The sequence below is a fragment of the Neofelis nebulosa genome, chromosome 9 (assembly GCF_028018385.1).
Source record: "Neofelis nebulosa isolate mNeoNeb1 chromosome 9, mNeoNeb1.pri, whole genome shotgun sequence".
Classification (NCBI taxonomy): Eukaryota; Metazoa; Chordata; class Mammalia; order Carnivora; family Felidae; genus Neofelis; species Neofelis nebulosa.
In genome coordinates, this window is record NC_080790.1 from 141184500 (window position 1) to 141210739 (window position 26240).

Below are 26240 nucleotides of genomic sequence, written 5' to 3' on the forward strand. Positions count from 1 at the left end.
GAGGCCGGGCCATATAGGCCGGCGCTGGCCTCCGACGGGCGAGCTTGTGGGGTGGCGACAGGTAGGGTAGGACGCGTCGTCCCCGTGTCCTCGCTCGTGGGCCTCCCGGAGGCCGAGCCGCCGCTCCGGTGACTATCATGTGGGCACTGGAGAGGCGGGGACCGCCGCCCTTGACCCGGCCTTGGGCGCTGCCCACCCTACTGTTGGCTCTGGCGGCACACGGGGCGGCGGCGACGGCGGGCGCGCTCACCTACCCGTGGCGGGACGCAGAGACCCGGGAGTGGCTGGTGTGCGGCCAGTGCCCCCCGGGCACCTTCGTGCAGCGGCCGTGCCGTCGGGACGCCCCCACGACGTGCGGCGCGTGCCCTCCGCGCCACTACACGCAGTTCTGGAACTACCTGGAGCGCTGCCGCTACTGCAACGTCATCTGCGGGGAACGCGAGGAGGAGGCGCGGCCCTGCGACGCCACCCACAACCGCGCCTGCCGCTGCCGCCCCGGCTTCTTCGCCCACGCGGGCTTCTGCCTGGAGCACGCGCCTTGCCCGCCCGGCGCGGGCGTGACTGTCCCCGGTGCGCGGCCGGGCTGGCGGGCGGCGGCCTGGGACTTCAGCCACCGGTGAGGACCGCACCCCCTGGCTCCCCCTGACCCCTTCCTCCCCATCTCGTCCCCAGGCACCCCCAGCCAGAACACGCAATGCCAGCCGTGTCCCCCGGGCACCTTCTCGGCCAGCAGCTCGAGCTCGGAACAGTGCCAGCCCCACCGCAACTGCACGGCCCTGGGCCTCGTCCTCAACGTGCCCGGCTCAGCCTCCCACGACGCCCTGTGCACTAGCTGCGCCGGCTTCCCACTCGGCACCCCGGAGCCAGGGGGGCCAGGTGAGCAGGGGAGGGGGGCGCGTGAGTCAGAGGAGGTCAGCCTGTGTCCCTGTTGTCCCCAGGCCTGAGTCCAGCCCTGAGGTATGCAGCGTTTATCCAGCCTCTGGGAGGGTCCTCCAGAAACTTACCTGGGGAGTCCCCTGCGGTGGTGGCGTGGCACCAGTGCCTCCGCAGGCCATGCCAGCCACCACCCCCCCACCCACCCCCCTTGGGAAACGGACTCCCAGGGAGTTTAAACCGCATCTCCCTTCCCACCCCTGCACGCTCTCTGACCTTTTCTTCCGCCTCTGCACTGGACCTGTTAGTGGGCAGGGATTTCTCCCTTGTTGGGTGTCCCTCCCCTCCACACCCAGAGCACACGGAGGCCTCTACCACTGGGTCCTGACACCCCCCCCCCCCCCCCCCCCCCGCAGGAGCCGAGGAGTGTGAGCGCGCTGTCATTGACTTCGTGGCTTTCCAGGACTGGTCCTTCAAGAAGCTCCTGCGGCTGTGGCAGGCGCTCAGGGGCCCAGAAGTACAAGGCCCAGTGCCACCCAGGGAGGGTCGCAACGGCCTGCAGCCGAAGCTGAGGCAGCAGCTCCTGGAGCTCCGTGAGGCACAGGCTGGGGCGCTGGCTGTGCGGCTGCTGCGGGCCCTGCGCGAAGCCCGGCTGCCTGGGCTGGAGCGCAGTGTCCGCACACGCTTCTGGGCACGCTGAGCACCCCGCCCCCTATTTATTCTGTTCCCAAGCTGGGGCTCCCACATGGGCATCACACCAAAAGTGACTTACTAAAGTAAGCTCAACCGACCGGGGTCCCATTACAGTAACAAAGTTTATTTTTTATAAAGCCGTTATAAACCGGATCGTATGAAACTTTGTGCCATGTCTACTGGGTGCTGGCGGGCACGTCTGGTGGGGAAACAAACACCTGCATGGGCTTTCTAGCATCCCACGCTTCCTCTGGCTGCTGGTCACCCCAAGTGGGATAGACCCTCGGTGGGAAGGACTGTCAGAGAGGGCCAGCGGGTGGCAGGTGCATCCCTTCTGGCTGTGGGCACAGTGGAGATCCCTGAGGCTCGTCCCATGACCCCAAGTCATGCTTTGTGCGTAGGACAGCTGGGGGGGGGGGGGGGAGTGTCGTGAGGGTCCTACCCAGTCTAGGGGCTCTTGCTGTGGAATAGGACCCAGCTTGGATTGGCCAACACTAACCTGGGCTGCCAAGAGACCCTTCCCCTTCACCCTGCTCCTCCACTTGAGCTCCACCCAGTCCCTGCAGGCAGGGAATTTCCCCGCAGGGGACCAGCCAAGGACCTCCCCTAGGCCGGGTGCATCCCATGTGCTTTCTGGGAAACACGGCTTTTCCCCACAGGAAGGCTCAGATGAGGGCTGGAGTGCTCCAGAACAACCTGGCCGACTCCCAGCCCTTCCCGTGAGCCCTGGAGCCTGGCGCCTGATCCCCATGATAGGTCCCAAGCGGGGGGGTGGGACCCCACAGCCTATGACTCCCCCATGAGTCACCTCACCTGCATTCCCACCCCCAGCCCTGACTCAGCCTTTCTCAGTAGGCCCTCCAAGGCTGCCACCTCGGAGGGAGGGTAGTGTAGCAGGGTCAGGGTTCTGGCTCTGGCACTCCCACGGAAGCAGGAACAGGCCCTGGGTCCAGCCTGGGAGCCCTTCGTGCTGTGGTCACTGTGCCCAGACAGTTGGGAGCCCACCACCCAGTCCTGGGGTTCTGGAGGGACAACAGACAGCAGCGACTCAGACTGCCATTTTCTGGCATACTCCACCCAGTGCTGGCCAATCAGCCTCCTGCCCAGGGCTAGGCCCACTGGGTCTTGCCAGCTCCCACAGGGGCCATGTGGTGAGGGTCCCAAGGACCAGCCTCACCCGGAGGGATAGTTTCCAGGCACAGACCCGGAAATGGGTTTTTAGCCCGTCCCCAGACCTGACGGGGACCCCACCCCTCACCTCCAACTGGGAATCAAGGCCCATCCCACAACTGGCCTGGGCTCCACAGGAACCTAGCTGGCCTTCGGAACACCCATGCTGGTGTGCCCCCCACAATGGTGACTGGCTGTCCTGCGCCAGCGGCAGACACGCTTAGAGGGAACACCCACTCCCTCCCTGACTGGACGGGAGGCCAGCGGAAGAGGACACGGGGCCTCCCAGGCAGATCTCCCCCACCCTGTTCTGAGGCATCAGAACCCAGGGCCCCGCTGGCCTCCAGCAAAGTGGACCAGGTCTCCCTCCTCCCTCAAGATGACACCAGCCACCAACCCATCTCCAGGCCCAGACGGGACGGAGACTGAGGACAGACACACTTGCCCCACCAGCTTCCTCCATGGGTGAACGGCACAGAGCAGCTCTGGAGCATCTCGTTTCCAGACAGGTGCCCCTCCGTCCCCTGGGCCAGGCAGGCCACACTGCTGGGGTGGCGGCTCCAAAGGGCCAGGTGGCCCGCCAACACCAGCAGGCTTGGCAGGGGTCTTGTGGGGGTCCCCTGGTGGCACCCAGCCTGGCCCTGCTGCCCCGATTCCCCTCAGCAGAAGCCTCTGCATGCCCACACTTTTACGGACACAGGGAAACGCTTGTCTTAAAGAGAAAACAAAGCAACTGAAAAAAACCAAGAGCAAAGCAAACCCGACCCCCAGGCCTGGTGGCTCAGAGCTGGCAGGAGCGCTCCTCGGGCACTCAGGGGTGAGCTGTGGGCACCAGCAGGCACCAGCCATGCCTACGTGATGTCCCTCTGCCGCGGCGGCCGGTGCACGTTCCGTACGACGCACTTCACCATCCACTCAATGCCCTCGCGCACCCCTTTGCTGTGGAGACAGTAAGCATGAGGTGGGGCCAGCCCGGCCTCCAGCCCACGGCAGGGAGAGCCCCACTCACCCAGTGAGGGCCGAGCAGGCCTGGGTCAGGCAGTCGCGCCTGCCAATCTTGGAGGTGCAATCACTGAACGCAGTCTTGATGTCGGGGATCGAGAGGCAAGTCTGGGGGAAGGCGAGGCTGTGAGGGGCCAGGTCGCAGGCGCTGCAGATGTCCTGCTCCTGGGGCAGGACGTGGTCTTGGTGGGGAGGGGCTGGGCTCAGGGCTTCTCTGCCTAGGAGAGGCCCTGCATCGAGCAGTCTCAGGAGGAGGAGCAGGTGGCACGGAAGGGCTGCAGGAAAGGGACCGCAGGCGGAAGGAAGCCATCTCCGACGCACCCTGACCCTAGAGCGCCTCTGCTGCAGAATCAGGACACTGCCCTGCAAAGCCCTCTCCACACAGACTGCCACTGAGCATCCACTGGCCGGCTGAGGCGATCCCAAGGGCAGCAGACAGGCCAAGATCAGAGCTGACTCTCACCCTGGGACGCCTCTGCATTTCATGTCCAGCCACGCCAGTGGCAGAGGAATACTGCCCGCCCACCTGCCTGTGCAGAGAAGGTGCCCCGCACCTCGAGAGGCCCAGGTGCACCTAGAGCACACCTGGCCTGGGAGGTCCAGGACAGGCACCCTGTCCCAGCTGTCAGTGGGACGTGCTTCTGCTGGGGACTGCCCTGTGGGCATGCTGTAGTGAGCTCACCTCAACGTCCTGCTTGTTGGCCAGCACCAGGATGGGGACACCGTCCAGCGCCTCACTCGTGACCATCTTCTCTGGGGTGGGCAGAAAGGGGGCGGTGAGCACCCTTTATCTGCCTGTGGCTGCCGGGGCCCACCCACCCCTCCACACACGTGCGCTCTCTCTTGGCCACAGCCCTGCCTGACCTGGTGTGGGCCCCATCTCCCACCAGGGCCAGCTCCAGGCACCTGGGGTGGGCAGACTGGACCTGACCATTTCCCCAGCCCCGAGCCGGGCTGTACCCACCGAACGCTCGCTTGGTCTCGGACAGCCTCTCCTCATCTGTGGAGTCGATGACATAGATGACACCGTGGCACTCCGCGTAGTACTGGGGAGGGGCAGAAAGGGGGTGCTGGGCCACAGGCACTTGGCCACCCCAGGGCCAGCTGCCAACTGGAAGGCCTTTCCGAGGTGCCTTTGGGGGGCAGAAGGTAGGGCAGAGCGAGGCGGCCCTGGAGGCCTTTGGGAACAGCTTGTTGACCTCGGGCAACACTGTCATTTCCCAGGTACCGTGCCCCCAAACCCCACTTCACCATCTGCTCCTGAAAGCCGCCCACAATCGTCGGTCTGATGGTGGCTGGTGGGAAGGGGGTGGGGGAAGGATAGGGTGTTCCCATGCAGCCCTGGAAGGGGAGGAAGGATGCTAGCCAAATCACGTGCCAGTGTGGACAGCAAGCCGATGGCCATTCTGCTCGGAAGCCACGCAACAGCCACCACCAAAGGGAGGGAGGGGCGGCGCCGAGGACCAGACCCGCAGCACTGAGCTCTGCGGGCCGGACTGGGGCAGGAGGCAGTTAGCCCGGGCACGCACACAGCAGCGGCATCAGAGCCCAGGCCTGGGGAAGTGTCACGCAGCAAAGGGAATCTCGACAGATGGACAAAACAGGGCGCGTGGGGGCGGGCCCTTGGAGTGCGGGGCACGGGTGATGCAGCCACACGTTTGGTAAGCCCACATTCTGCCTAATCGAAAAATACAACCCGGAAGCATCCACGTCTGGCAAGCAGACAGCAGCATCTCCGCCACTTTGCCCCCAGCTGTCACTAGAGCCCGGAGGCCGGGGACACCCGCACGTTACATGCAACAGGACGCCAGGTGCCAGTTCGCGGTCCACGAGCTGACGACCCCACAGATGCGCAGGCCTGACAGCTCCGGGGAATTCTCGGGGTGTAACGAGGGCAAGCTGAAAGTGCCCGCCCCAGCACGAGACAGGCTTCAGCATCCACGCTCGCTACAGGAAGCCCGACACGCGTGGCCTTCTGGATCCCGCAGCCCATAAATCACACAGAAGCAGGAACCTCTGTAGCGTACGTGCTAGGTGGTGTGAGGGCTGCAGGCCCTGTCTTGCTGCTGGGAGGTGGGAGCTGGCGGGCCCTGCGGCAGAGGTCTCCGTGGCAGGAAGGGGTACCGCACGGGGTTCACAGCAAGCCCGGGGAATCCCCTCACAGCCCTCGGGGCGTACGACCTGGCCTGGCAGACGGGTGTAAGGCGATGGCCGGTGGCACCGGGAGCAATGGAGCTGGGCACTGGGGGCTGAGCAGGGGTAGGACTGGGGGCACAGCGGGCTGCCTCCGCCCCACGGCACCCTGATGGCAGCGTCACCCGTGGCCGCACGACGGAGAGCTTTCGGGTGTGGCCTGGAGGGAGGGAAGCTGGAAGGGCCCCTGTGGCAGGCACGGGTAGTCCACCAGTCTTGTTTGGGTGCAGCCCGAGGCTGGTACGTGGACAGACCCAGGGACGAAATGATGGCCACCCCAACACAGTGCCAAGGTGTCAGACTTTGCGGGGGACCAGGCCCCGGGACAAGTGTCTAGGAAGGGGCGGGGGTGGCAGGAGCTCTACTTCCCATCCATCCTGGTGACCCACAGGGGATCCTGCTGCCCATCCTCACAGCTCTGGGCCCTATAGGGTTGGGGATGTGGTCACCACCGAGGCTCCCCGTTCCCTAGGGCCCAGCCAGAGACCCGCTAAGTCACAAACCCCGGTTGTCTCCTGGGCATGTTGGACAACTCGCGTTCAGGGGCCAGCAGAGACCCCACGCTGGCGGGGAGGATAGACACTATCAGCGGGAGGCAGGGCACCCGCTCCACAGGGAGGCCGGAAAGCTCATGAAGAACCTAGTAGGGTCAGCGACCAGGGGCGTAGACTCTTGTGACGAGCCACACCGTCAGCAGGAGCAGTAGCTGGAGTGGGGGACGCTGCCAGCCGCAGAGCCTCCTCTCTCTCTTCCCGCCTGGCAGAGCTACGCCCACCTCAGGGCATGAGTGCTAAGCGGTGCACGGTGGGCCGTGGTCCAGGAGCCCAGGGGCAGGCAGCGCACCCAGCGGATGAGCCCGTGGGTTCCTGTGGCACCTACTTTAACCCACCAAGAGCCACCTTACCAAGTCATAGCTGCCCCAAGCAGCCCATGTGGTGACCCACGAGGCCGTATGAGTCCCAGTCGGCTTGGCCTGATGTGGGAGGGCTGTGAGGAAGGAATTCTCCTGCCGGGCTCCCTGCTGGCCCGGCCACCTGAGCTGGCCCTTCCCCTCCCCAGACCCGCATTAGCCCAGCTCCCATCTCAGGTGCTGGCCCTCAACACACATCCTATGCCCCAACATCTGTCTCAGCGTCTGCTCCTGAGACCTTGGCCTGCGACACAGTGTCAGGGATATGGGTCTTGGTTCAGAAGACCAGGCCCGGCTTCACTCTGCTTCAGTGACCTTAAACAGCCAGAGAACCTGTTGGTGACCTTCCGGCCACGGGACGGAAGCTGGCCTCCTGGAGGGAAGTTGGAACAGAGGAGACACTTTAGAGGAAAGCCAGGAAAAGGTGACCGGGTACCAGGACCTAGATGCTAGTTCTAAAGACACAGATGACTAATGAGAGTGCATTTGAGCGTGTCCGTGCCCCTGGAACTGGGGCAGGCACATCTGTGCCCCTCGCATTGGCTGCACCAAATCCACTGTACCAATCCACCAGGAGGGGGCCGCCTAAGGGAGAGGCTAGGTCTGTCCTGCTCGCTGCTGGACCCCAGTGCCTGGCACAGGGCGAGCTGAAGACAGACCTCGGGGCTGGGGTGTGTGGGAAAAGCAGCACGGCACCGGGGCCCTGGAAACACCCCAAAACCTCATCAAGAAAAAAGGCAGCTGTTAAAGGCCTGTGAAAACATCCTCCCCTAATGGGGAAGAGGCCACCACAGAGACCAGGTTCCAAGCTACAACTGAGGGAAAGGGCCCGAGCAGAGGGACTCAGCCCCAGCGGTGAAGCGGAGTGTCCTGCTGTCATCGTACCTCCCCTACACCTGTTTCCTGGCCAGCTTTCGTCTTGTCCTGTGGTAGCAGCAACATCTCCAGGTCAAAGGGAATCAAGTACATCCTTGCTCTTGGGGGAAGGACTCGGGAGCTGGGATAGGATGGGGGGGGGGAGCCCGGGGAACAAAGTGGGTGACAAAGCTACCAACAACAAAGAAAAAAGGGGAGTCTGAGGCCTTACGAGGAAAGGAAGCAGCCAAGGGGTGTCACCGGGGGAGAAACGGCCTGAGGACAGGCAGCGCGTGGCCAAGGACCCTACACAGCGTTTATCTTACCTTGTCCCACAGAGACTGCAGCTCTTCCTGGCCCCCCAAATCCCAGAACATGAGGCGAGCCTTTCCCACGTCCACAGTGCCGACTGGGGAGAGAAGAAGACGGATGAGGCTGCGTGTCCTGGGTCCCTGACGTGCCGCCTGCCAGCTCCAGGAGAGGAACGAGCCACTCTGGTGCTCCCCCACCATCCGCCCGGTGTGAACTGGGATAAAAGCTTCACATGGCCCTGCCCATCTGCCTGCTGGCCTGCGGACATCACAGCATCCTCAGGGGTCTGCCCCACAAACCCACAGCCCTGAGGGACCCCCTTACTGTTCAGACCCACGGTGGTAGTGATTTTGGACAGGCTCATCCCCTTGTAGTTCTTGTTAAACCGGGTTTTTGACTGCTCCAAGAACGTCTGACAAGAGAAACAGACAGCAGGTAAAGACTGGGATCCTTTCCAGTCTATTTCCCAAACATCCCTTCTTGGGACTTTTCCTTGAGAACAAACCAGAACAGAACAGTGTTTTTGTTTCTAAAGCAGCTGGAGAGGACTCTGGGCAGTAAACACGCAGCTCCAGGTACACCACCACAAGGACCACGGAGGGGGTGGTGACAGAGGGACGGGCACACACCGTCTTGCCGGCATTGTCCAGGCCCAGGATCAGGATGCAGTACTCGTCCTTCTGGAACATGTACTTGTACAGGCCCGACAGCAGCGTGTACATCCTGCCCTGGGCACCCGGAGAGACGCGTCACACGGGGCGAGCGGCGGCCGGGCCCGACCCCTCCCCTTCCGTGCACGGCCGCCGCACTCGCCAAGTCCGGCGCCCCCTCCCGTGGCGGCCTCCCTCCCCCCTCCCCACGCCGCCCGCCTGCTCTCCGCCGCCCCCCTCCCCCTCCCCGGCACTCGGTCCTCAGAAGACAGGTCCGGTCCCGGTCTGCGTCCCGGCGGTGACGTCAGGCTCCCCCGAGCCCTAGGACGCCCCGCCCCCGGTCTGGGCCACCTCGGAGGCGGCGCGCTGCCGGGCAGCCAGCAGGTGCGGACCTGCCCTCCAGAAGTGGCGGCCGCGCGGGGATGGCGGGGCGGCGGCGGCCCCCGAGAGGCCGCACGGCCGGCAGGTGGCGCGGAACGACCGCAGGGGGGGAGGCCGCCCGGGCCCCACGCCCCCGACCTCCGCCGCGCAGCTCCGACACCGGGTCTCGGGCTCGCGGGCCGGCCGACACGCCGACCGTGAGTCCCCGCCGCGCCCTCGGGCCCGGGCGGGCGGCAACCAGCCCCGCGGCCTACCTCGCGCCCGTCCGGGCCGCGGAACCGCCGCGCGCCTGACCCCGCAGACCCGCGCTGACCCCGCGCTGACCTCGCGCGGCGCCCGACGGGAGGCAGGCCGGCGGCTCGGGGCGGGCGGAGCCGTCCCGGCGGCCCCCGCGCGCCTCATCCCGGCGGTCTCCGCGCCAGGCACTTCCGGCGGCGGCGGCGGCTTTCGGGAGGAAGTGCCGGTGGGCTGCGAGGGCGGAAGCGGTGCGCTGGCCGCTCTAGCCGGTGAGGCCCGCGGGGTCTCTATGGCTGCGGCCGGGAAGCCCGCGCGGAGGCGGAGGGGCCCCGCCCGGGCGAGGGGGCGCGATCTGGGGCGACGGGGCCGGGGCCGGGGCCGGAGGTGACAGGGCGAGCGGAGGCGGGCTGGGGCCGGGGAGGCCGCGGGGGCGGGGGGGGGGGGGGGGAGAGGGGTGACCTGGGGGGCGGGGCCGGGGAGCGCCGGGCGCGGAGGGAGGGGAGCCGAGGCCGCGGGGCCAGCGGCTTTTCCACTCGGAGGTGATGGCCTTGCCGACCCTTTTTCTCGCCCCCCCTTTTTCTCGTCCCGTCCCCCAAAAGGGAGAATAGGCTGCGGTGAGGACTGCGGAGTGCAGCTGTCGGCGCAGGGCGCGGCGTCGGCCCCGCAGGGGTAGCCCGGCAATAAGGGCGGCAGGTCCGGGACCCCTCGGCTTGTGTTCTTTGCAGCTCTGAGGCCCCGAGGACGCGCCCCTGCCTTCGTTCCGTCCAGGATGGACGAGGAGAGCCTGCAGACCGCCCTGCGGACCTATGACGCCCAGCTGCAGCAGGTGGAGCTGGCTCTGGGAGCCGGCCTGGATCCCTCGGAGCTGGCCGACCTGCGCCAGCTGCAGGGGGACCTGAAGGAGCTGATCGAGCTCACCGAGGCCAGCCTGGTGTCCGTCAGGAAGAGCAAGCTGCTGGCCACGTTGGACGGAGAGCACCCAGCCCGGGGCGATGCCGAGTACCTGGCTTTCCAGGAGGCCGTTGCTGAGGGGGCGCAGGGGTCTGTAGCCCCCAGGGCAGAGCTGGAGACGGCTCCTGAAGGGGAGGCCAGGCCGGAACCCAGCAGGCCTGGGCAGGAGGAGGAAGAGGGAGAGGACGAGGAGGAGGAAGAGTGGAGTGGGAGGAAGGTGAACGCCCCCTACTACAGCTCCTGGGGCACCCTGGAGTACCACAACGCCATGATTGTGGGCGCAGAGGAGGCGGACGACGGCTCGGCGGGCGTGCGGGTCCTTTATCTCTACCCCACTCACAAGTCCCTGAAGCCCTGCCCGTTCTTCTTGGAGGGCAAGTGCCGCTTCCAGGAGAACTGCAGGTAAAGCCTTTGCATCTGGGGGCCCACGGAGTGGGGGAGGAGGGGCACAGGGTCACAGTGGGTCCTCTGCCCGCAGGGTGCTGACAGAGAGAGGGCTTCGGGGGCCCGTGGATCCTCACAGCCGTGTCCTTGTTTACGTGCCCCCTGGATTTCCGTGGGCAGATGGGGAAGTGTGGCAGGGCTTACCTTGCAAAGAACGGCCCCCCACCCGCCGCTGGTTTTGTTCAGAGCGAAGCCCGCTGCAGTACAGGTCCCCGCCAGCGCCCCGGCTCCGCCACCCAGCCTCCTGGGTGGCCGGCGTTTCCCAGTCTGCTTCAGCGCTTTTCCTCGTGCTGTGTGGCTTTCTCTGGCTTGTCTCAAAGCGGATTCTAGAAGCTACTAGTTTTTTCACCTATGAACACTTAAGGGTGTACCCCAACAAGATTATCAGTCACGTTTTGTTTATGTTGAAATTTCCGTGGCTGTCGGAACGGCGTCTTCTGTTTCTTAAGTGTGTAACTTTGCCTTTGCTCCTTTTTACTTTGTCTTTGGAAGGAACATCTGCTGAAATCTTTCGCAGGTAATTTTCTTTTTTAGTCAGTAGTGCGGAGACACCGTTCCTAGGTCTTCGGTTGGCGTCTTTCCTTGTAGACTGCCGCTGGGCCCGTAGCGTCATCTGGCACGTTTTTCGTTGCTTCTTTTTTTCTCTAAGTTTTACTAAAGCGTAGCTCATGTACGGAAGGGCGCATCCACCGTAGGTGTGTGCCCGATGAGCGTGCGCGGAGTGGACACACCCACGTGCTGGGGAGCAAGTGGGTCAAGGAGCAGAGCAGTAAGCCCTCTGACCTCTCTGCCGTTAGCCCCTCTGGGGCCCCTCCACGCCCCTGGCAACGCACCCGGGCGCTGCTTCCTCTGGGCCAGGCCCTGGTCCCAGACTTCCACGTGCGTGAACTCATCCGTACAGCAGCCCTGCGAGGTGGGCCCTGCAATGGCCGAGGTTGCCGGGCTTGGGGAGGTGGCGCGGGAGCCTGCGCCGGGGGACAGGCCAGCTCTGAGATGGCCCCTAGGTGCCGTACCTTCCCAAGCTGCTTCTGCGTTAGCTTTAGGCCTAACGCGTCCCGCAACAGCGCTCGCCTCCACCTAGGAGCAATCAGCTATTTTCTCGCGTTTCCTTTGCGTTTTTAAAAGTGATATAAAATAGGTAAAGTTGAAGCACCCTTCGACTCCCCACTCTGTTACTGCCCCCTCCCCACCTCAGGGGGCTGTCATCCTCACAACTCCATTGTGTTTCTGGTGTGTGTTCTTCACAGATGCGAGCGTATATGCGAAAGCTGCGTATTTGTGCTGTTTTTTTTTTTTTCTTTTAATGTTTAATACACGTGTGTTTAATGTTTATTTTGGGAAGAGAGAAGGAGACACAGAACCCGAAGCAGGCTCCAGGCTCTGCACTGACAGCACAGAGCCCGTCGAGGGGCTCAAACCCACGAACCGTGAGCTTATGACCTGAGCCGAAGTCAGAGGCTTGACCCACTGAGCCCCCCAGGCACCCCATATTTGTGCTGTTTTTAAAACAAGTGTATCACACGGTGTGGTTCATTTTGTAATTGGCTTTGCTCACTAGGCACATTTGTGAGCGGCATCTATATTGGTGTTTACAGAGGTGTCTGGTAACTGCTATTTTTTCTTGTGAAACGCTACATTTTATTTATTCTGTTTCCTTCGGGGTGTTTTCCAGTTTTTATTTATACAAACAACTGGCTGTGAACATCTCAGTGTCTTCTCTGTTCCTGCTGAGAATTTCCCTAGGACGTGACGTCGCCGGTGTGCAGAGTACATGCAGTTTCTGGTCCCAGGTGTCCTAGTCCTTGTCTTTAGTCTTCTCTATAACCACCGGTGGGAACATCATGTGACTTGCAGATTCCTGCCGGCTGAAAGCTGGGAAAAGGGTATCATGATTGGATTTGTATCTTCTAGATGCTAGTGAGGTGGAGTAGCTTTTGATACGTTTGTTGTAACTTAGTCTCTACATTTCGATCTCCTCCGTAAAACGGAAAGGAGAACTGGTTTTCACAGTGGTTCGGAGAATGAAAGACGTCAATGTGTGCAAAGAATCTAAGATAGCACGTCACACGTTGTAAGTTCAGAGTGGGTATAAACTTTCATCTTGCCGCAAGATAAAATCAGACGTGGGAAGTAAATTCATAGCCTGGGGATTACTGTAGCCCCCTGGCCGTCACCACTCAGTGAGAACTGCCGCCACCCCCGAGCCCCTCCGTGCACCTCAAACCAGACATGGCCTGCTCTCTCCTACAGAAATCCCCACGCTTCCAGACTTTTATTACAATCGCCTCTCTGTGTTCCTTAGGGCTCATCACTCAAGTGTAACTGTTTTGTAAGTGCCCTAGTGTAGTCTCGCTCACTAAGCTGCTGTGTCTGAATCTGGCCGTCCACACCTTTCTGCCTGCCTTTCCTGGCCTCACAGTCGATTGAGGGAGTGGGCCCTCTGCCCCGTCACTGAACACCCCTGGTGGGGTCCAGCACGTCCCTCTGCGAGCGGGCAGCTGCAGCCGGGGACCATATGCAGGCTCACACTCTTCGGCAAGACAGCGTGTACGGTTCTTTCATCAGGAGCTACTTGCTGCCTCATTTGGTGACATTCGCAGTGATCGATCCCTTGGTGATAAGTGCCTAATCCACTGATCTGGTGGGGATTGCAAAGCAGACATCTTTCAGTCCCTTTGCATTTATTACCTTTAAAGAGGCTTTCCATCATCTGTGGTTTGGCTACCCAGTGTTAACAGTTCACATAGGAAATGCAGGACAAATGCTGGATTTTCCTGTTTGCTTGCTTGCTTGCTTGCTTGCTTTCTTTCTTTTTCTTTCTTTCTTTTTTCTTTCCTCTTTCTCTTTCTTTTTTTCTCTCTTTTTCTTTCTTTCTCTTTCTTTCTTTCTTTCTTTCTTTCTTGTTTTCTTTCTCTTTCTTTGTTTCTATAGTGTATTTGAAACCAAGTTAGTAACATAATAGTGTATTAATGGTTTCAAGAGTAGAATTTAGTGATTCATCATTTACGTACAACACCCAGTGCTCACCCCAACAAGTGTCCTCTTTTTTTTTTTTAATTTTTCTTAATGTTTATTTATTTTTGAGAGAAAGAGAGAGCACAAGCAGGGGAAGGGCAGAGAGAGAGGGAGACACAGAATCTGAAGCAGGTTCCAGGCTGCGAGCTGTCACCACAGAGCCCAGCAAGGGGCTTTAACCCACAAACCGTGAGATCATGACCTGAGCCGAAGTCGGACGCTTAACTGATTGAACCACCCAGGCATCTCCAGCAAGTGTCCTTCCTCCTTAATGCCCATCACCCCCTTTAGCCCATCACCACCCCCCCACCTCCCAGCCAGCAACCCTCAGTTTGTTCTCTGTATTTAAGAGTCTCTTATGGCTTGCTTCCTGCTGTTTTTATCTTATTTTTCCTTCCCTTCCCTATGTTTATGTGTTGTGTTTCTTAAATTCTACCTATAAGTGAAATTGTATGATATTGGTCTTCTCTGATTTATATTGCTTAGCACAATATGTTGTAGTTCCATCCACGTTGTTGCAAGTGGCAAGATTTCATTCTTTTTCATCGCTGAGTAATGTTCCATTGGGTATATATACATATACCACATTGTCTTTATCCGTTCACCAGTCTGTGGACATTTGGGCTCTTTCCCTACTTTGGCTATTGTCAGTAGTGCTGCTATAAACATTGGGGTGCATGTGCCCCTTCGAATCAGCATCCTGTATCCTTTGGATAAATTCCTAGTAGTGTAATTGCTGGGTCATAGGGTAGTTCTGTTTAGTTTTTTGAGGAACCTCCATCCTGTTTTCCAGAGTGGCTGCACGAGCTTGCATTGCCACCAACAATGCAAGAGATCCTTTTTCTCTGCATCCTCACCAACATCTGTTGTTGCCTGAGTTGTTAACGTTAGTCATTCTGACAGGGGTGAGGGGGTATCTCATGGCGGTTTTGATTTGTATTTCCCTGGTGATGAATATGTTGAGCATCTTTTCGTGTGTCTGTTGGTCATCTGGATGTCTTCTTTGGAGAAGCGTCTATTCATGTCTTTGCCCATTTCTCCAATGGATTATTTGTTTTCTGGGTGTTGGGTTTGATGAGTTCTTTATGGATTTTGGATACCAGCCCTTTATCTGATATGTCGTTTGCAAATATCTTCTCCCATTCTGTCGGTTGCCATTTAGTTTTGCTGATTGTTTCCTTCTCTGTGCAGAAGCTTTTTATCTTGATGAGGTCCCGGTAGTTCATTTTTGCTTTTGTTTCCCTTGCCTCTGGAGACGTGTTGAGTAAGGAGTTGCCGCGGCCAGAGTCAAAGAGGTTTTTTCCTGCTTTCTCCTCGAGGATTTTGATGGCTTCCTGTCTTACATTGACGTCTTTCATCCATTTTGAGTTTATTTTTGTGTGTGGTGTAAGAAAGTGGTCCAGGTTCATTCTTCTGCATGTCGCTGTCCAGTTTTCCCAGCACCGGTTGCTGAAGAGACTGTCTTGATTCCATTGGATATTCTTTCCTGCTTTGCCAAAGATTAGTTGGCCATATGTTTGTGGGTCCATTTCTGGGTTCTCTATTCTGTTCCTGTTTTCTTTACATAGTTTGCAAGATAACAAGTTGGTTTTCTTTCATGGTGAGAAAGTAATGAATTAGGTTAAAAAAAAATATTTCCAGGGGCGTCTGGGCGGCTCAGTTGGTTGAGCGTCTGACTTGGTTTCAGCTCAGGTCATGATCTCACAGTTTTGTGGGTTCAAGCCCCACATCAGGTTCTACACTGGCAGCCCAGAGCCTGCTTGGGATTCTCTGTCTCCTTTCTCTCTGCCCCTGCCCCATTTGCACTGTCTCTGTCTCTCTCAAAATAAATAAACTTAAAAAGATGCTTTTAAAATATTTCCAGTATCTTTATGGACTCATGGATTTCAATATATTTGACAAATTTCAATCTCTTGAGATTCTGATCCTTATTGAGATTCAAGCTGTCCCATGTGGAATCAATGACGTCTCCAAGAAGCCCTGGCTTTGTTTTTTTCTTTTCCTTTTCTCTTCTTTTCTTTTTCTTTTCTTTCTTTTTTTTTGAGAGAGAGAGAGAGAGAGAGAGAGAGGGCGCAAGTGATCGAGGGGCAGAGAGAGAAGTGGGGCTCACCCGGGGCGCACGTTTTACACGAAGCAGGGCTTGTGTTCACCCAAAGTGGGGCTCGAGCTCACCTGACGTGGGGCTGAAACTCATGAACCATTAGATCATGACCTGAGCTGAAGTCGGATGCTTAACCGACTGAGCCACCCAGGTGCCCAGCCCTGGTTTCCTTTAATGGGAGATGGTTTTGCAAGACAGTGCAAGCACTGGGATACTCTTTGTTACTGGGCAGTCATTGTCCTGGGTCTTTTCAGTACACAGAGCTAAGAAGTCTAGGTGGACGTGTGCGTCTGCGTACGTAAGCATGTGTGCACACGCCATGAACCTATTTTTTAAGGACAGAATACCTTGTGAATTCATACTCCTCTTTCCAATTCAGATCAGGACTGTGGCATTTTTACTTAATCTTCTCTGGACCACATCTTTATTTCCTTCTCTGGTTCTCAAGGGCATGGCGGACCCTAGATGTCCCATCCGGACTTCTTGGTTTCATCTTGTCTTACACACGTGACACTGAGAGTCACAACAGCCTCTCTTTGGTAGGATGACTGACGACTACCTCGTGTGGTCCTACAGTGTCCGACCACACAGTGTCCCGTGCCATCATCTTCCTCTTACACTCAGCCGTAGTTCTAGAAAGAATTGCGTATTTCATGCTCACCAGCGTCCCACATGTCGGTGTCTTTCTAGTCAGTTTGGTTGTCTGAGGCTCATTTTCTATTAGATTCCTCAGGACGGGCTCACGGGAATAATATTCCCAGAGATCTGGCACACTGATAAATTTTTGTTTGTGTCTTTTAGTCTTTTTTTTTTTTTTTTTTTTAAATGTTTTTATTTATTTTTGAAGGAGACAGAGACAGAGCATGAGCTGGGGAGGAGCAGAGAGAGAGGGAGACATAGAACCTGAAGCACGCTCCAGGCTCTGAGCTGTCAGCACAGACCTGACCCGGGGCTCGAAGTCACGAAACTGTGAGATCATGACCTGAGCCGAAGTCAGACGCTTAGCCGACTGAGCCACCCAGGCGCCCCTGTGTCTTTTAGTCTTGAAGATGAGTTTCGTTGGATGTGAAATGCTCAGCTTGCACAACTTCCTCTGAATGTCTTAAATATGTTACTCTGTTTTCTTGTTACATGAGATATTGTTGAAAAGCTTAATAGTGATCTGACTTTATTTCCTTTATAAGTCACATGCTCTAATAGTGTAAGGTAAGGGTCCAATTTCATTTTTTCCAGCGCCATTTGTGGAAAAGACTGGTCTTTCCCCATCGAGTGGTCATGACCCACTTGTCGAAAACCCCGATTGTGCACGTGAGCGGTTACTTCTGAGCTCCGTGCTCAGTGCACGTTCCATCCCCAGACCCCGGGACCATGACCTGTGCCAAAATCCAGAGTCAGACGTTCGACCGACTGAACCACCCAAGCGCCTCTAAGGCTTCATTCGCATCCAGCACAGAGCCCGACACAGGGCTTGAACTTGACCTTGAGATCAAGTCCCTGAGCTGAGATCAAAAGTCAGATGCTTAACCTACTGAGCCACCCAGGCGCCCCCGTATGAATTTTAAAATCAGCTGGTCTGTTCCTGCATAAAAGACCGTTGGGATTTTCATAGGGATGTATGGAAACCGCGGATCAGTTTGGGGACTGTTGCCGTCCTGACGGTTTTAAGTCTTCTGACCATGAACATGGGATGTCTTTCTATTTATGTAAGTTTTCTTTTATTTCAACAGTATTGTATAGTTTTCAGGTTTTGGTCAAATTTATTTCAAAGTACTTTGTTCATTTTGATGATATTATAAATGAAACACTTCCATTTTTTTTTAATTAAAAAAGTAACCTCTACACCCAACGTGGGGCTAAAACGAATGACCCCGAGATCCAGAGTCACATGCTCTTCTGATTGAGCCCAGCAGGTACCCCTGTTAATTTCATTTTTATTATTTTTGTGTGTGTGTGAAAGAGCACTCACACACGAGTTGGGGAGGAGCAGAGAGACAGAGAGAGAGAGAGAGAGAGAGAGAGAGAGAGGGGGGGGGGGGGGAATGAATCTTAAGCAGGCTCCACACTCAGCACAGAACCCAGTGACTGTGAGATCATGACCTGAACCAAAATTGAGAGTAGGCTGCTTAACCGACTAAGCTACCCAGGTGCCCCAGATTTCGTTTTTAGATTGCTCATTGCTAGTGTATTAAAATACAACTGATTTTTGTGTTGATCTTGTATTCTGTGATATTGCTGAATTCATTTATTAGCCCTAATAGGACTTTCTATGGATTACTTAGGATTTTCCTCTTTAATTTAAAGTTGTTGTTGTTTTTTTTTTAAGTTTATATATTTGTTTTTGAGAGGGAGGGAGGGAGGGAGGGTCAGAGAGGAGGGAGAAAGAGAGTCCCAAGCAGACTCCACGCCATCAGCACAGAGCCCAGCTCAGGGCTTGAACTCACAAATTGTGACATCATGACCTGAGCTGAAATCAAGAGTCAAATGCTTAACCAACTGAGCCACGCAGGCTCATCCCCTATTTAGGATTTTCTATACAGATATTCCCCCACTTTTCAAAAGTTCATGTTACACCACTTTTATGAAAAGTCTACATTAGTAACTTTCAACATATTGTCATCGTTGGACCCAAAATAAGTCTCTTATAGATAGCATAGAATTTGACGATTCTTCTTACCCATTTTTCCAGTTTTGCCTTTGAATTAGAGTTTACCTCACTTACATTTAAAGTGGTTACTGACGGGTGGCTGGGTAGCTCTGTTGGTTGAACAGTTGACTCTGGATTTCGGTTCAGGTCATGATGTCGTGTGGTTCGTGGGTTTGAGCCCTGCATCGGGCTCTGTGTTGACAGCTCAGAGCTTGGAGCCTACTTCAGGTTCTGTGTCTCCCTCTCTCTCTGCCCCTCCCCCACTCATGCTTTGTCTCTCTCTCTCTCCATCAAAAATAAATAAATAAGGGGCACCTGGGTGGCTCAGTCAGTTGACTGTCCAGCTTTGGCTCAGGTCATGATCTCACAGTTTGTGGGTTTGAGCCCCACATCGGGCTCTGTGCTGACAGCTTAGAGCCTGGAGCCTGCTTTGAATTCTTGTCTTCCTCTCTGTCTGCTCCTCCCCCACTCATGCTCTGTCTCTCTCTCTCTCTCCTTCAAAAATAAATAAAAACAGGGGCGCCTGGGTGGCGCAGTCGGTTAAGCGTCCGACTTCGGCCAGGTCACGATCTCGCGGTCCGTGAGTTCGAGCCCCGCGTCAGGCTCTGGGCTGATGGCTCAGAGCCTGGAGCCTGTTTCCGACTCTGTGTCTCCCTCTCTCTCTGCCCCTCCCCCGTTCATGCTCTGTCTCTCTCTGTCCCAAAAATAAATAAAAAACGTTGAAAAAAAAAATTTTTTTTTTAAATAAATAAAAACATTAAAAATTTTTTTAAAAAATAAATAAGCATTTTAAAAATTAGAAAAAATTATTTTAGAAATTAAAAATAAGTAAAGTGGTTACTGATAGGCAAAGACATCTCGGTCATTTTGTTCTTTGTTTTCTTCTTTTTTTGTTTTTAGAGATTTTATTTTTAACCAATCTCTACACCCAACGTGGGGCTCAAACTCCCTACCCTGAGATCAAGAGTCACACATCCCTCTGATTGAGTCAGCCCGTCACCTTCTTCTGTGTTTGCTGTAGGCCTTCTTTCTGCCGTTTGCTTCTCAGTGCCTCCGTTCCTGCTTTCTTCAGCAACACCGGCTTGTACGTTTACCTACGTAGTGGCCTGTGTCAGCGTTCGCATGGCTTGAGTTACCGTCTAGTGTCCTTTTGCTTTGGCCTGAGGGACCCACACGGGCACCCCTTGTGGGGCAGGTCTGTTAGCAGCAAACTCCCTCAGCTTTTGTTTATATGGGAATGTCTTAATTTCTCTTTTGAAGGATAGTTTTGCCAGAGGTAGAATTTTGGTTGACAGGTGGTTGTTTTTTTCTTTCAGGACTTTAAATCTGTCATCCCGCTGCCTCTTGGCCTCCATTGCTTCTGATGAGAAATTGGCAGTTAGCCTTCCTAAAGATCCCTTGTACATGAGGAGTGCCTTCTCTTTTGCTGTTTTCAGGATTTTTTCTTTGTCTTTGGGTTTAAGGAACCATAGCTCCAACGGGGTTTTAGTAATGTGGTGAGATGTGAGGGAGGGAAGCAGTCTGCGGTCCTCCAACCAGATCCCGGTGCCTCTGGATCATGACCCTCACCCCCCACCCCCGTCAGGTGGGGCAGGGTGGCCAGACCGGGCTGGATTTGGGCGTTTCCCTGACCTCCTGTGCGGTTAGGCTCTCGTTCGCCAGTCTCCCCTGAGGACGGGCCTTGTTAGGAAGAGCCAGTGCTCTGAGGTTTTTCAGAATATGCCCCCTTCCCCTCCCTCTGCTGGGGCACAAGACGAGTTTTCTCCAGTCTTCACCCGAGTAAAAGCCGCAAACTCTGGAGGCTTCAACTCAGACTTGTCCACACCCAGCCACAGTGAAGGTTGTCTTTCTACTTCTGGGTCCTGCCGTGGTGACTGCTGGCAGGTCACTGGTCTGCTGAGTGGTGATTCTCCACATTCACCTTTTGGCCTCCAGTTTGGCTTAGCAGTTTGCCGCGTGACCTCACCTCTCTTGCGGATCTAAGAAGAGTTCTTGAATTTTGGTTTGTTCGGCCTTTCACCTTTGGTTGGAGCAAAGGGGCAACTCCCCAGCTTCTGACATGCAGACCGGAAGCCAGGGGTGTCTGGTCCGATGAGGGTTTCATTTCGGCTGTTGACTTCCCAGCTCTGCAGATTCTCCTTCCTCCCTTTTACACACTTTGCGTTTACGTTTCAAGAATCAGTTTCCTGAATCACCTTCGTACGTTTCTAGTTCTCGGAACATACGCTGTCTGTGTTGAGGTCTTTGCCGCATTCAGCACTTGGGCCCACTCGCGTTCTCTTACCTGCTTTTGTTCCTAACTGTGGGTCACACCTTGCTGTTTGTTTGAGTGTCATGCAAGTTTTATTGAAAACTGTTCGTTTCGGGTAATACGTTGTAGCAACTCTGGACTCTGAATCGTCTTCCTCAGTATTTTGTTTCATTTTAGTATGTTTTGTGGGCCCCGTTACAGAGTCTGTACCCCTCATAGGGTGCAGCCTCTGATACCGCTACTCAGATCTCTTAATATGTGTTTCCTTTTTAGCCTGGCTCTTTGGGAGTCGCTGCTGTGTCTGCATAGCTTAGTGGCCAGCCAGTGATTCGGGCAGAAGTTATTCTCCCAACACTCTTGCCAAGGAGGCTTCTCCCCATCAGTCAGTCAACTTATGTGGGCTGGGGTGGGGGGCACATCCATAGTTCAGCCAGCCCCCAGTCTCTGTCTGTTTTCACTTAGCCGTGGCGTCTCTTGGAGCCCCCGATACGCACACGTCGTTTCCGAGAGAATCGGGGATGCTCGCGGGTGGAGCCCTTCTGTGGTTCTTTCGTGTTCAGGGTCTCTACATCCCTGGTAAATACCTCCCTGTGACACACCAGTGCCCGCTCCACCCGGGCTCCCAGCACGAGCCATCGGTGTTCTCTGCTGGTGTTCCGGGCCCTGGGTCTCTGCCCCTGTCGCGCTTCCGCCCCAGGGGCAAGCAAGAGGCAGCCCCCACGGCGAAGGCACAGGCGCTCCCTGCTCCCTTTCCGCCCCAAAGTTGGGCGTTTCCTCAACTATGACGACTTATCCGCGTGTCATCTGTTTCGTTTCATTTCCAGAGCTCTGAAGCTGTGAGTTTTGACAATGTCACTGAGGTTTAGCCTTGTTTTTCTATACTTGGCCACGGCTGGAACCAGAAGCTTCCTCATAGTTCTACATGCTTGTTTTCAGGTTCAAGTGTTATGTATTCTGGAATGTATTCCTGTGAATGTTGTGATGTAGGAGATTGAGTTGGGTTTTTTATGTGGGAAGCCAATTTCTAATCTTTTCCTTATGAAACCAGCCATCCCTCCTTTGATGCCTTGTGTGTGGCTCTTTGCCCGTCACACAGAAAGCTGTGTGCACGGTGCTCTTTTCCATTCCATCCATCAGCTTGACCATTCTTCTCTTAGTTTTAAGTTTACATTTGTGGATATGCCAGTCACTACTCCCTGAGGTTAGAAATTTAGGTCATTTCCAGGGCACCTGGGTGGCTCAGTCAGTTGAACATCTGACTCTTGATTTTGCCCCGGGTCATGATCTCAGGGTCGTGGGCTCCGTGTTGGACCTGGTTAGGATTCTCTCCCTCTGCCCCTCTCCCCCGCTGGCATGCTCTCTATCTCTAAAATAAAAACTTAAAAAAAAAAAAATGTAGGTTATTTCCAAGTCTTTTGTATTTGGTTAACCTCTTTTGGGGCACATCGTTGCATACTTTCATTATTATTTTTCTAGAATCATTTCCTAGAACCACTTTCCCAGGTTAAGGAGTGTACCGAATTTTCAGGCTTCTGTTATCACCGGAGAGTCCTGCAGAAAAGTGTAATTGGTGGTGTCCATGGGTGTGTGTGTGTGTGCGTGCGTGTGTGTTGAAGTGGGTATTTAGTTGGATTCAGTGGGGTTTGCTAACACACTGCGTCCTTCTCGGTTGAGGAAGGGTTTTCTTTTTTTTTTCAACGTTTTTTTTTGTTTGTTTGTTTGTTTTTTAATTTTTGGGACAGAGAGAGAGAGACAGAGCATGAACGGGGGAGGGGCAGAGAGAGAGGGAGACACAGAATCGGAAACAGGCTCCAGGCTCCGAGCCATCAGCCCAGAGCCCGACACGGGGCTCGAACTCACGGACCGCGAGATCGTGACCTGGCTGAAGTCGGACGCTTAACCGACTGCGCCACCCAGGCGCCCCGAGGAAGGGTTTTCAAGCGGAGTCACTACTGCAGTACGTTCGGGGCCCAGCCTTGCAGCTGCACTCGGTCATTGGCAGTGTCCTGAGGGCCTGAGGACGGTCCAGGACGAGAAGGAGCTGCCTGGAATCCCGCAGGGAGGTGTCTGCGGCCATCTTTGCCCACCCCTTCCTTGCCGTTCCCTCTGTCACTGCCGATTCCTGCCCGGAAGGACTGCCATGTGTCACCGAGTAAATGCCAGTCCTTGATTGCTTTTGTAGGGTTACAACTGTTTCCTCTTTGAAATGCCGGCACAGTAGAGTGGATGTGTGGTTGTCTTTCATGCCTTTATTTGGCAGAGTTGAAGCTTGTAGTCCTTTGTCCCCACGGTTCTTCCTCTCTCCTACTCCTCCTCCTCCTCCTCTCTTCCCCTCCCCTCCCTCTCTCGGTTTTGGTTTTAATCTCACTGGTTCGCTGATAACTAAAGGTCAGGACATCACTGTTGCAAGTGGGTTCTCCTACGGGGTTTGGGAAGGACTCCGTCCTGTGAGCTCACACACACAAACACACCTGCCTTGATCATCTGCTCGTGCCGGGGGCCTCCTGTCTGGTGGGGTTCACACCGCTGTCTGCCCGCCACGTAGTCACTGTAGCCCAGAGAGCTGGAGCGTAGCGTGAGACATCTTGTCCTCGGAGCGGCCAGACCCACACCGAGACCGAGAGCGTGCGTGCGTGTGTACACGCACATAACGTGTCTGTACTTACGTGCAGGGGTACGTGTGTGCGTGCCTATGTGTGTGCGTGTGCGCACATGCGAGCAGATGTTTATGTGCCTGTGTGTGCGTGTGCATGGATACGTGTGTCTGTTTGTCCCCCGTCTCTCCCGCCCTTCAGGCTGCGGCCCGGACCATGGACATGGCCCTGGGTTCACTCGCCCCTGCTGTGCCCTGTCTGAGCCCCTGCCCCCTGTGGTTCTCTTGGCAGGTTCTCCCATGGGCAGGTGGTCTCTGTCGATGAGCTGCGCCCCTTCCAGGACCCGGACCTGAGCTCTCTACAGACTGGCTCTGCGTGTCTGGCCAAGCAGCAGGATGGCCTTTGGTACCCAGCCCGGATAACTGGTGAGGCTGCCTTTCCGGGAAGGCCCTGTCCGTGCTTCACGTGTGATCATTCCCGTAGGACCACTCCTTTGGTTAGGCATCAGGACCCTGTTCCGTGCCCAGAGGAGCAAGACCACCCTTGACCTTGGCCCCACCTTCCTTCCAACTTCCAGGGTGGTTCCTACCACCTCTTGAGGCCACTGATCTGGCCTGTCTTCGTCCCCTGCCTCCAGATGTGGATAGCGGCTACTACACAGTCAAGTTTGACTCACTGCTGCTGAAGGAGGCCGTGGTGGAGGGGGACAGCATCCTGCCCCCACTGCGCACAGATCCCACAGGGTCCTCGGACTCAGACAGCGGCGATGCGGATGACCCCAGCTATGCCAGAGGTACGGCAGCCGTCCCCGAAGCCAGGAAGGTGGGGCATGGGGAGGCAGTGGCGGCAGCAGCCCGAGAGGCTTCCGGCTGGCGGGGACCGTGAGCATCTCGCCAGAGGGCTGGAGAGAGTGACCACAGTGAGGCGGGCTGTGTTCAGGGGGCTGCGTGCAGTCGTGCTGCGGAGGCATGGAAACCCACCCTGGGAGGTGGGGGGAAATGTGACCACGTGCGAGGTCTTGTCTTCAAGGAGCGCACGTGACCACTACAGGTCCACACCCTGCAAACCAAAGCTGTGGCTGCTGGGCACGTGGGGTGTGGGAAAGGACCGGTGGGGCGTGGGGGTGCTGGAAGGAGTGGCTCCTTCCGCTAGGGTCCCCACACGGGCTGGGTGTCCGCGTGTCCAGGCAGCCGGCGGGCAGGAGAGTTTCAGAAGGGCACCCGGCGGGGCCATCCCGCCCTCCCGAGGGGTCTAGTCAGGATGTAGGAGGGAGGCGTTCCAGCGGGATCTGTTCTGTGAGTTGGTGGGTTCGGAAAGCCCGTGTCCACGGTAGCGGAGGGGAGGACTGAGCCGTGAAGTAGGCGATGACTTTTTACGAGGGGACGAGGGGAGCTCCCTGCTCCAGAAGGTGGGTCGGGGGAGGGCCCGTGTGCCGAGGAGCTGCCGTGTGACCTGTGGGGGGAGGGCTGGAGCAGATGGGGCCAGAGTCTGCCGTGCCTCCTGCCTCAGATTCACGGGCCAATGACAGGCCTGGGCGACCAGCGGAGAGCCCGAGGTGCAGGGGATCACAGCCCCGACCCAGAGCTGAGCTCGGGGGCTGACGCTGGCTGCAGCCCAGGTGCTCCGTGGGCAGTGGGGCCCAGTCGTCGCCCTGTTTCCCGCAGTGGTGGAACCCAGTGCTGCCGACCACGGGACCTGCAGCTCTGCTTTCGCCGGCTGGGAGGTGCACACACGGGGCATTGGCTCCAGACTCCTTGCCAAGATGGGCTACGAGTTTGGCAAGGGTGAGTATGTGCTGCACTGGGGCGGCGGGTGTCACAGCGCAGCTCAGGGGTCCCGCAGCAGTAGCGCTAGCCCTGTGTGCCCCCAGGTTTGGGCCGACATGCAGAGGGCCGGGTAGAGCCCATCCATGCCGTGGTGCTGCCTCGGGGGAAGTCGCTGGACCAGTGCGCAGAGATTCTGCACAAGAGGACGAAGGGCAGCAAGGCTGGCATCCAGAGGCCCCCGAAATGCCCGCGGAGAGGGGGTGGACGCCCTCCCCCTCGTAGCGTGTTTGACTTTCTGAATGAGAAGCTACAGAGCCGGGCCCCTGCGACCCTGGAGGCGGGGGTGGCCTCCCCAGGGAGGAGGGGCAGTAAGGAAACGTACCACGCCAGCAAGAGTGCCAAGCGGGCCCTGAGCCTGCGGCTCTTCCAGACTGAGAAGAAGATCGAGCAAGCCCAGCGGGACATCCGGGGCATCCAGAAGGCCCTTGCCCGAAACACCGGCCGGTACGTGTGGGGCCAAAGTCAGGGCAGAGGGCCGCCCCAGGGTGGAGATGCCTTCGGCCCACAGCTCATACGCAGGAGCCTGCTCTGACCCGAGGGTGGTGGCTGTCTGAGGAGGGTCTGGATGACGGGAGGAGGACGGGCAGTGGCCACGGTGCTGTGGGGGCTCGGTGGCCGTGGCCCAGCAGCCCATCCTGAATGGCAGGCTCCTCTCTAGGCACAGTGTGACGGCAGCCCAGCTGCAGGAGAGGCTGGCGGGAGCCCAGCGGGAGCTGGGGCAGCTCCAGGCCCAGGAGGCAGGCCTGCAGCTCGAGCAGAGGAAAGCAGACACCCACAAGAAGATGACGGAGTTCTAGAAGCCCCAGGCACACACAGCGGACAGAGCTCAGGGACCCCAGCTCCTGGCTGCCTTCTGGAAGACCAGCCGTCACCCAACAACCGGATGCCGCTGGGAGAGGGGCCGGCCTGCTGCCAGGCCAGCCCCCACAGTCAGCCTTCTCGCTGGCCTAGGGCACGTGGACGCTGCCGAACGGAGACGGCCCTGCAGGGCTCACTTCTGGACACTTGCCTGCCCGTTGGGCCCACCCGCCAGTGTCTTAGGGAGTCTCTTTAGCAAGGACATTAAAGTGTCGTGTTGTGGTGTCTTTCAGGCTTGTGAGGTTTTTGGGGATAAAGGGATCTCTGCACAGGGCCGTGG

General features: G+C 57.0%; 3 protein-coding genes across 13 annotated transcripts; 2 read left to right on the forward strand and 1 right to left on the reverse strand.

Annotated features, from left to right (window-relative positions):
- Positions 1-10: 10 nt before the first annotated feature.
- On the forward strand, positions 11-1729 carry TNFRSF6B (TNF receptor superfamily member 6b). The gene is made up of 3 exons (XM_058686261.1): positions 11-570; positions 673-876; positions 1290-1729. Exons 1-3 carry the CDS (start codon positions 138-140, stop codon positions 1571-1573), a joined length of 921 nt encoding a protein of 306 aa, XP_058542244.1. The 5' UTR covers positions 11-137; the 3' UTR covers positions 1574-1729.
- Positions 1670-9438, reverse strand: ARFRP1 (ADP ribosylation factor related protein 1). 10 transcript variants are annotated; one of them, XR_009249184.1, is made up of 8 exons: positions 9294-9435; positions 8638-8736; positions 8333-8420; positions 8023-8105; positions 4703-4871; positions 4421-4491; positions 3746-3862; positions 1670-3675 (listed from the first exon to the last, which is right to left on the reverse strand). XR_009249184.1 is itself a non-coding variant. In XM_058686266.1 (8 exons), the coding sequence occupies exons 2-8, from the start codon at positions 8728-8730 to the stop codon at positions 3588-3590; spliced, it is 696 nt and encodes a 231-aa protein (XP_058542249.1). In that variant the 5' UTR covers positions 8731-8736; positions 9294-9436; the 3' UTR covers positions 1670-3587. The 10 variants fall into 10 exon arrangements, 9 of the variants coding, with proteins under 9 accessions (XP_058542249.1, XP_058542252.1, XP_058542255.1 ...); XM_058686266.1 differs by having other exon boundaries at positions 8346-8420; positions 9294-9436; XM_058686269.1 differs by having other exon boundaries at positions 4703-4784; positions 8346-8420; positions 9294-9432.
- A 1-nt stretch (position 9439) lies between these two features.
- ZGPAT (zinc finger CCCH-type and G-patch domain containing) lies at positions 9440-26192 on the forward strand. 2 transcript variants are annotated; one of them, XM_058686257.1, is made up of 7 exons: positions 9440-9545; positions 10002-10629; positions 23568-23701; positions 23854-24069; positions 24941-25060; positions 25147-25546; positions 25761-26192. In XM_058686257.1, exons 2-7 carry the CDS (start codon positions 10046-10048, stop codon positions 25897-25899), a joined length of 1593 nt encoding a protein of 530 aa, XP_058542240.1. In that variant the 5' UTR covers positions 9440-9545; positions 10002-10045; the 3' UTR covers positions 25900-26192. The 2 variants fall into 2 exon arrangements, with proteins under 2 accessions (XP_058542240.1, XP_058542241.1); XM_058686258.1 differs by having other exon boundaries at positions 23914-24069.
- The last annotated feature ends 48 nt before the right edge of the window (positions 26193-26240 follow it).

Bases quoted from the DNA above. Each gene is read 5' to 3' on its own strand.
- TNFRSF6B (XM_058686261.1), top strand. From the start codon at position 138: ATGTGGGCACTGGAGAGGCGGGGACCGCCGCCCTTGACCCGGCCTTGG. The intron at 571-672 runs GTGCGCGGCCGG...TCTCGTCCCCAG, and splicing joins CGCGGGCGTGACTGTCCCCG to GCACCCCCAGCCAGAACACG. The intron at 877-1,289 runs GTGAGCAGGGGA...CCCCCCCCGCAG, and splicing joins CCCGGAGCCAGGGGGGCCAG to GAGCCGAGGAGTGTGAGCGC.
- ARFRP1 (XM_058686266.1), bottom strand. From the start codon at position 8,730: ATGTACACGCTGCTGTCGGGCCTGTACAAGTACATGTTCCAGAAGGAC. The intron at 8,106-8,345 runs GTGGGTCTGAAC...TTCTCTCCCCAG, and splicing joins TGTCCAAAATCACTACCACC to TCGGCACTGTGGACGTGGGA. The intron at 4,492-4,702 runs GTGGGTACAGCC...TGCCCACCCCAG, and splicing joins CGAGACCAAGCGAGCGTTCG to AGAAGATGGTCACGAGTGAG.
- ZGPAT (XM_058686257.1), top strand. From the start codon at position 10,046: ATGGACGAGGAGAGCCTGCAGACCGCCCTGCGGACCTATGACGCCCAG. The intron at 23,702-23,853 runs GTGAGGCTGCCT...TCCAACTTCCAG, and splicing joins GTACCCAGCCCGGATAACTG to GGTGGTTCCTACCACCTCTT. The intron at 25,547-25,760 runs GTACGTGTGGGG...GCTCCTCTCTAG, and splicing joins CTTGCCCGAAACACCGGCCG to GCACAGTGTGACGGCAGCCC.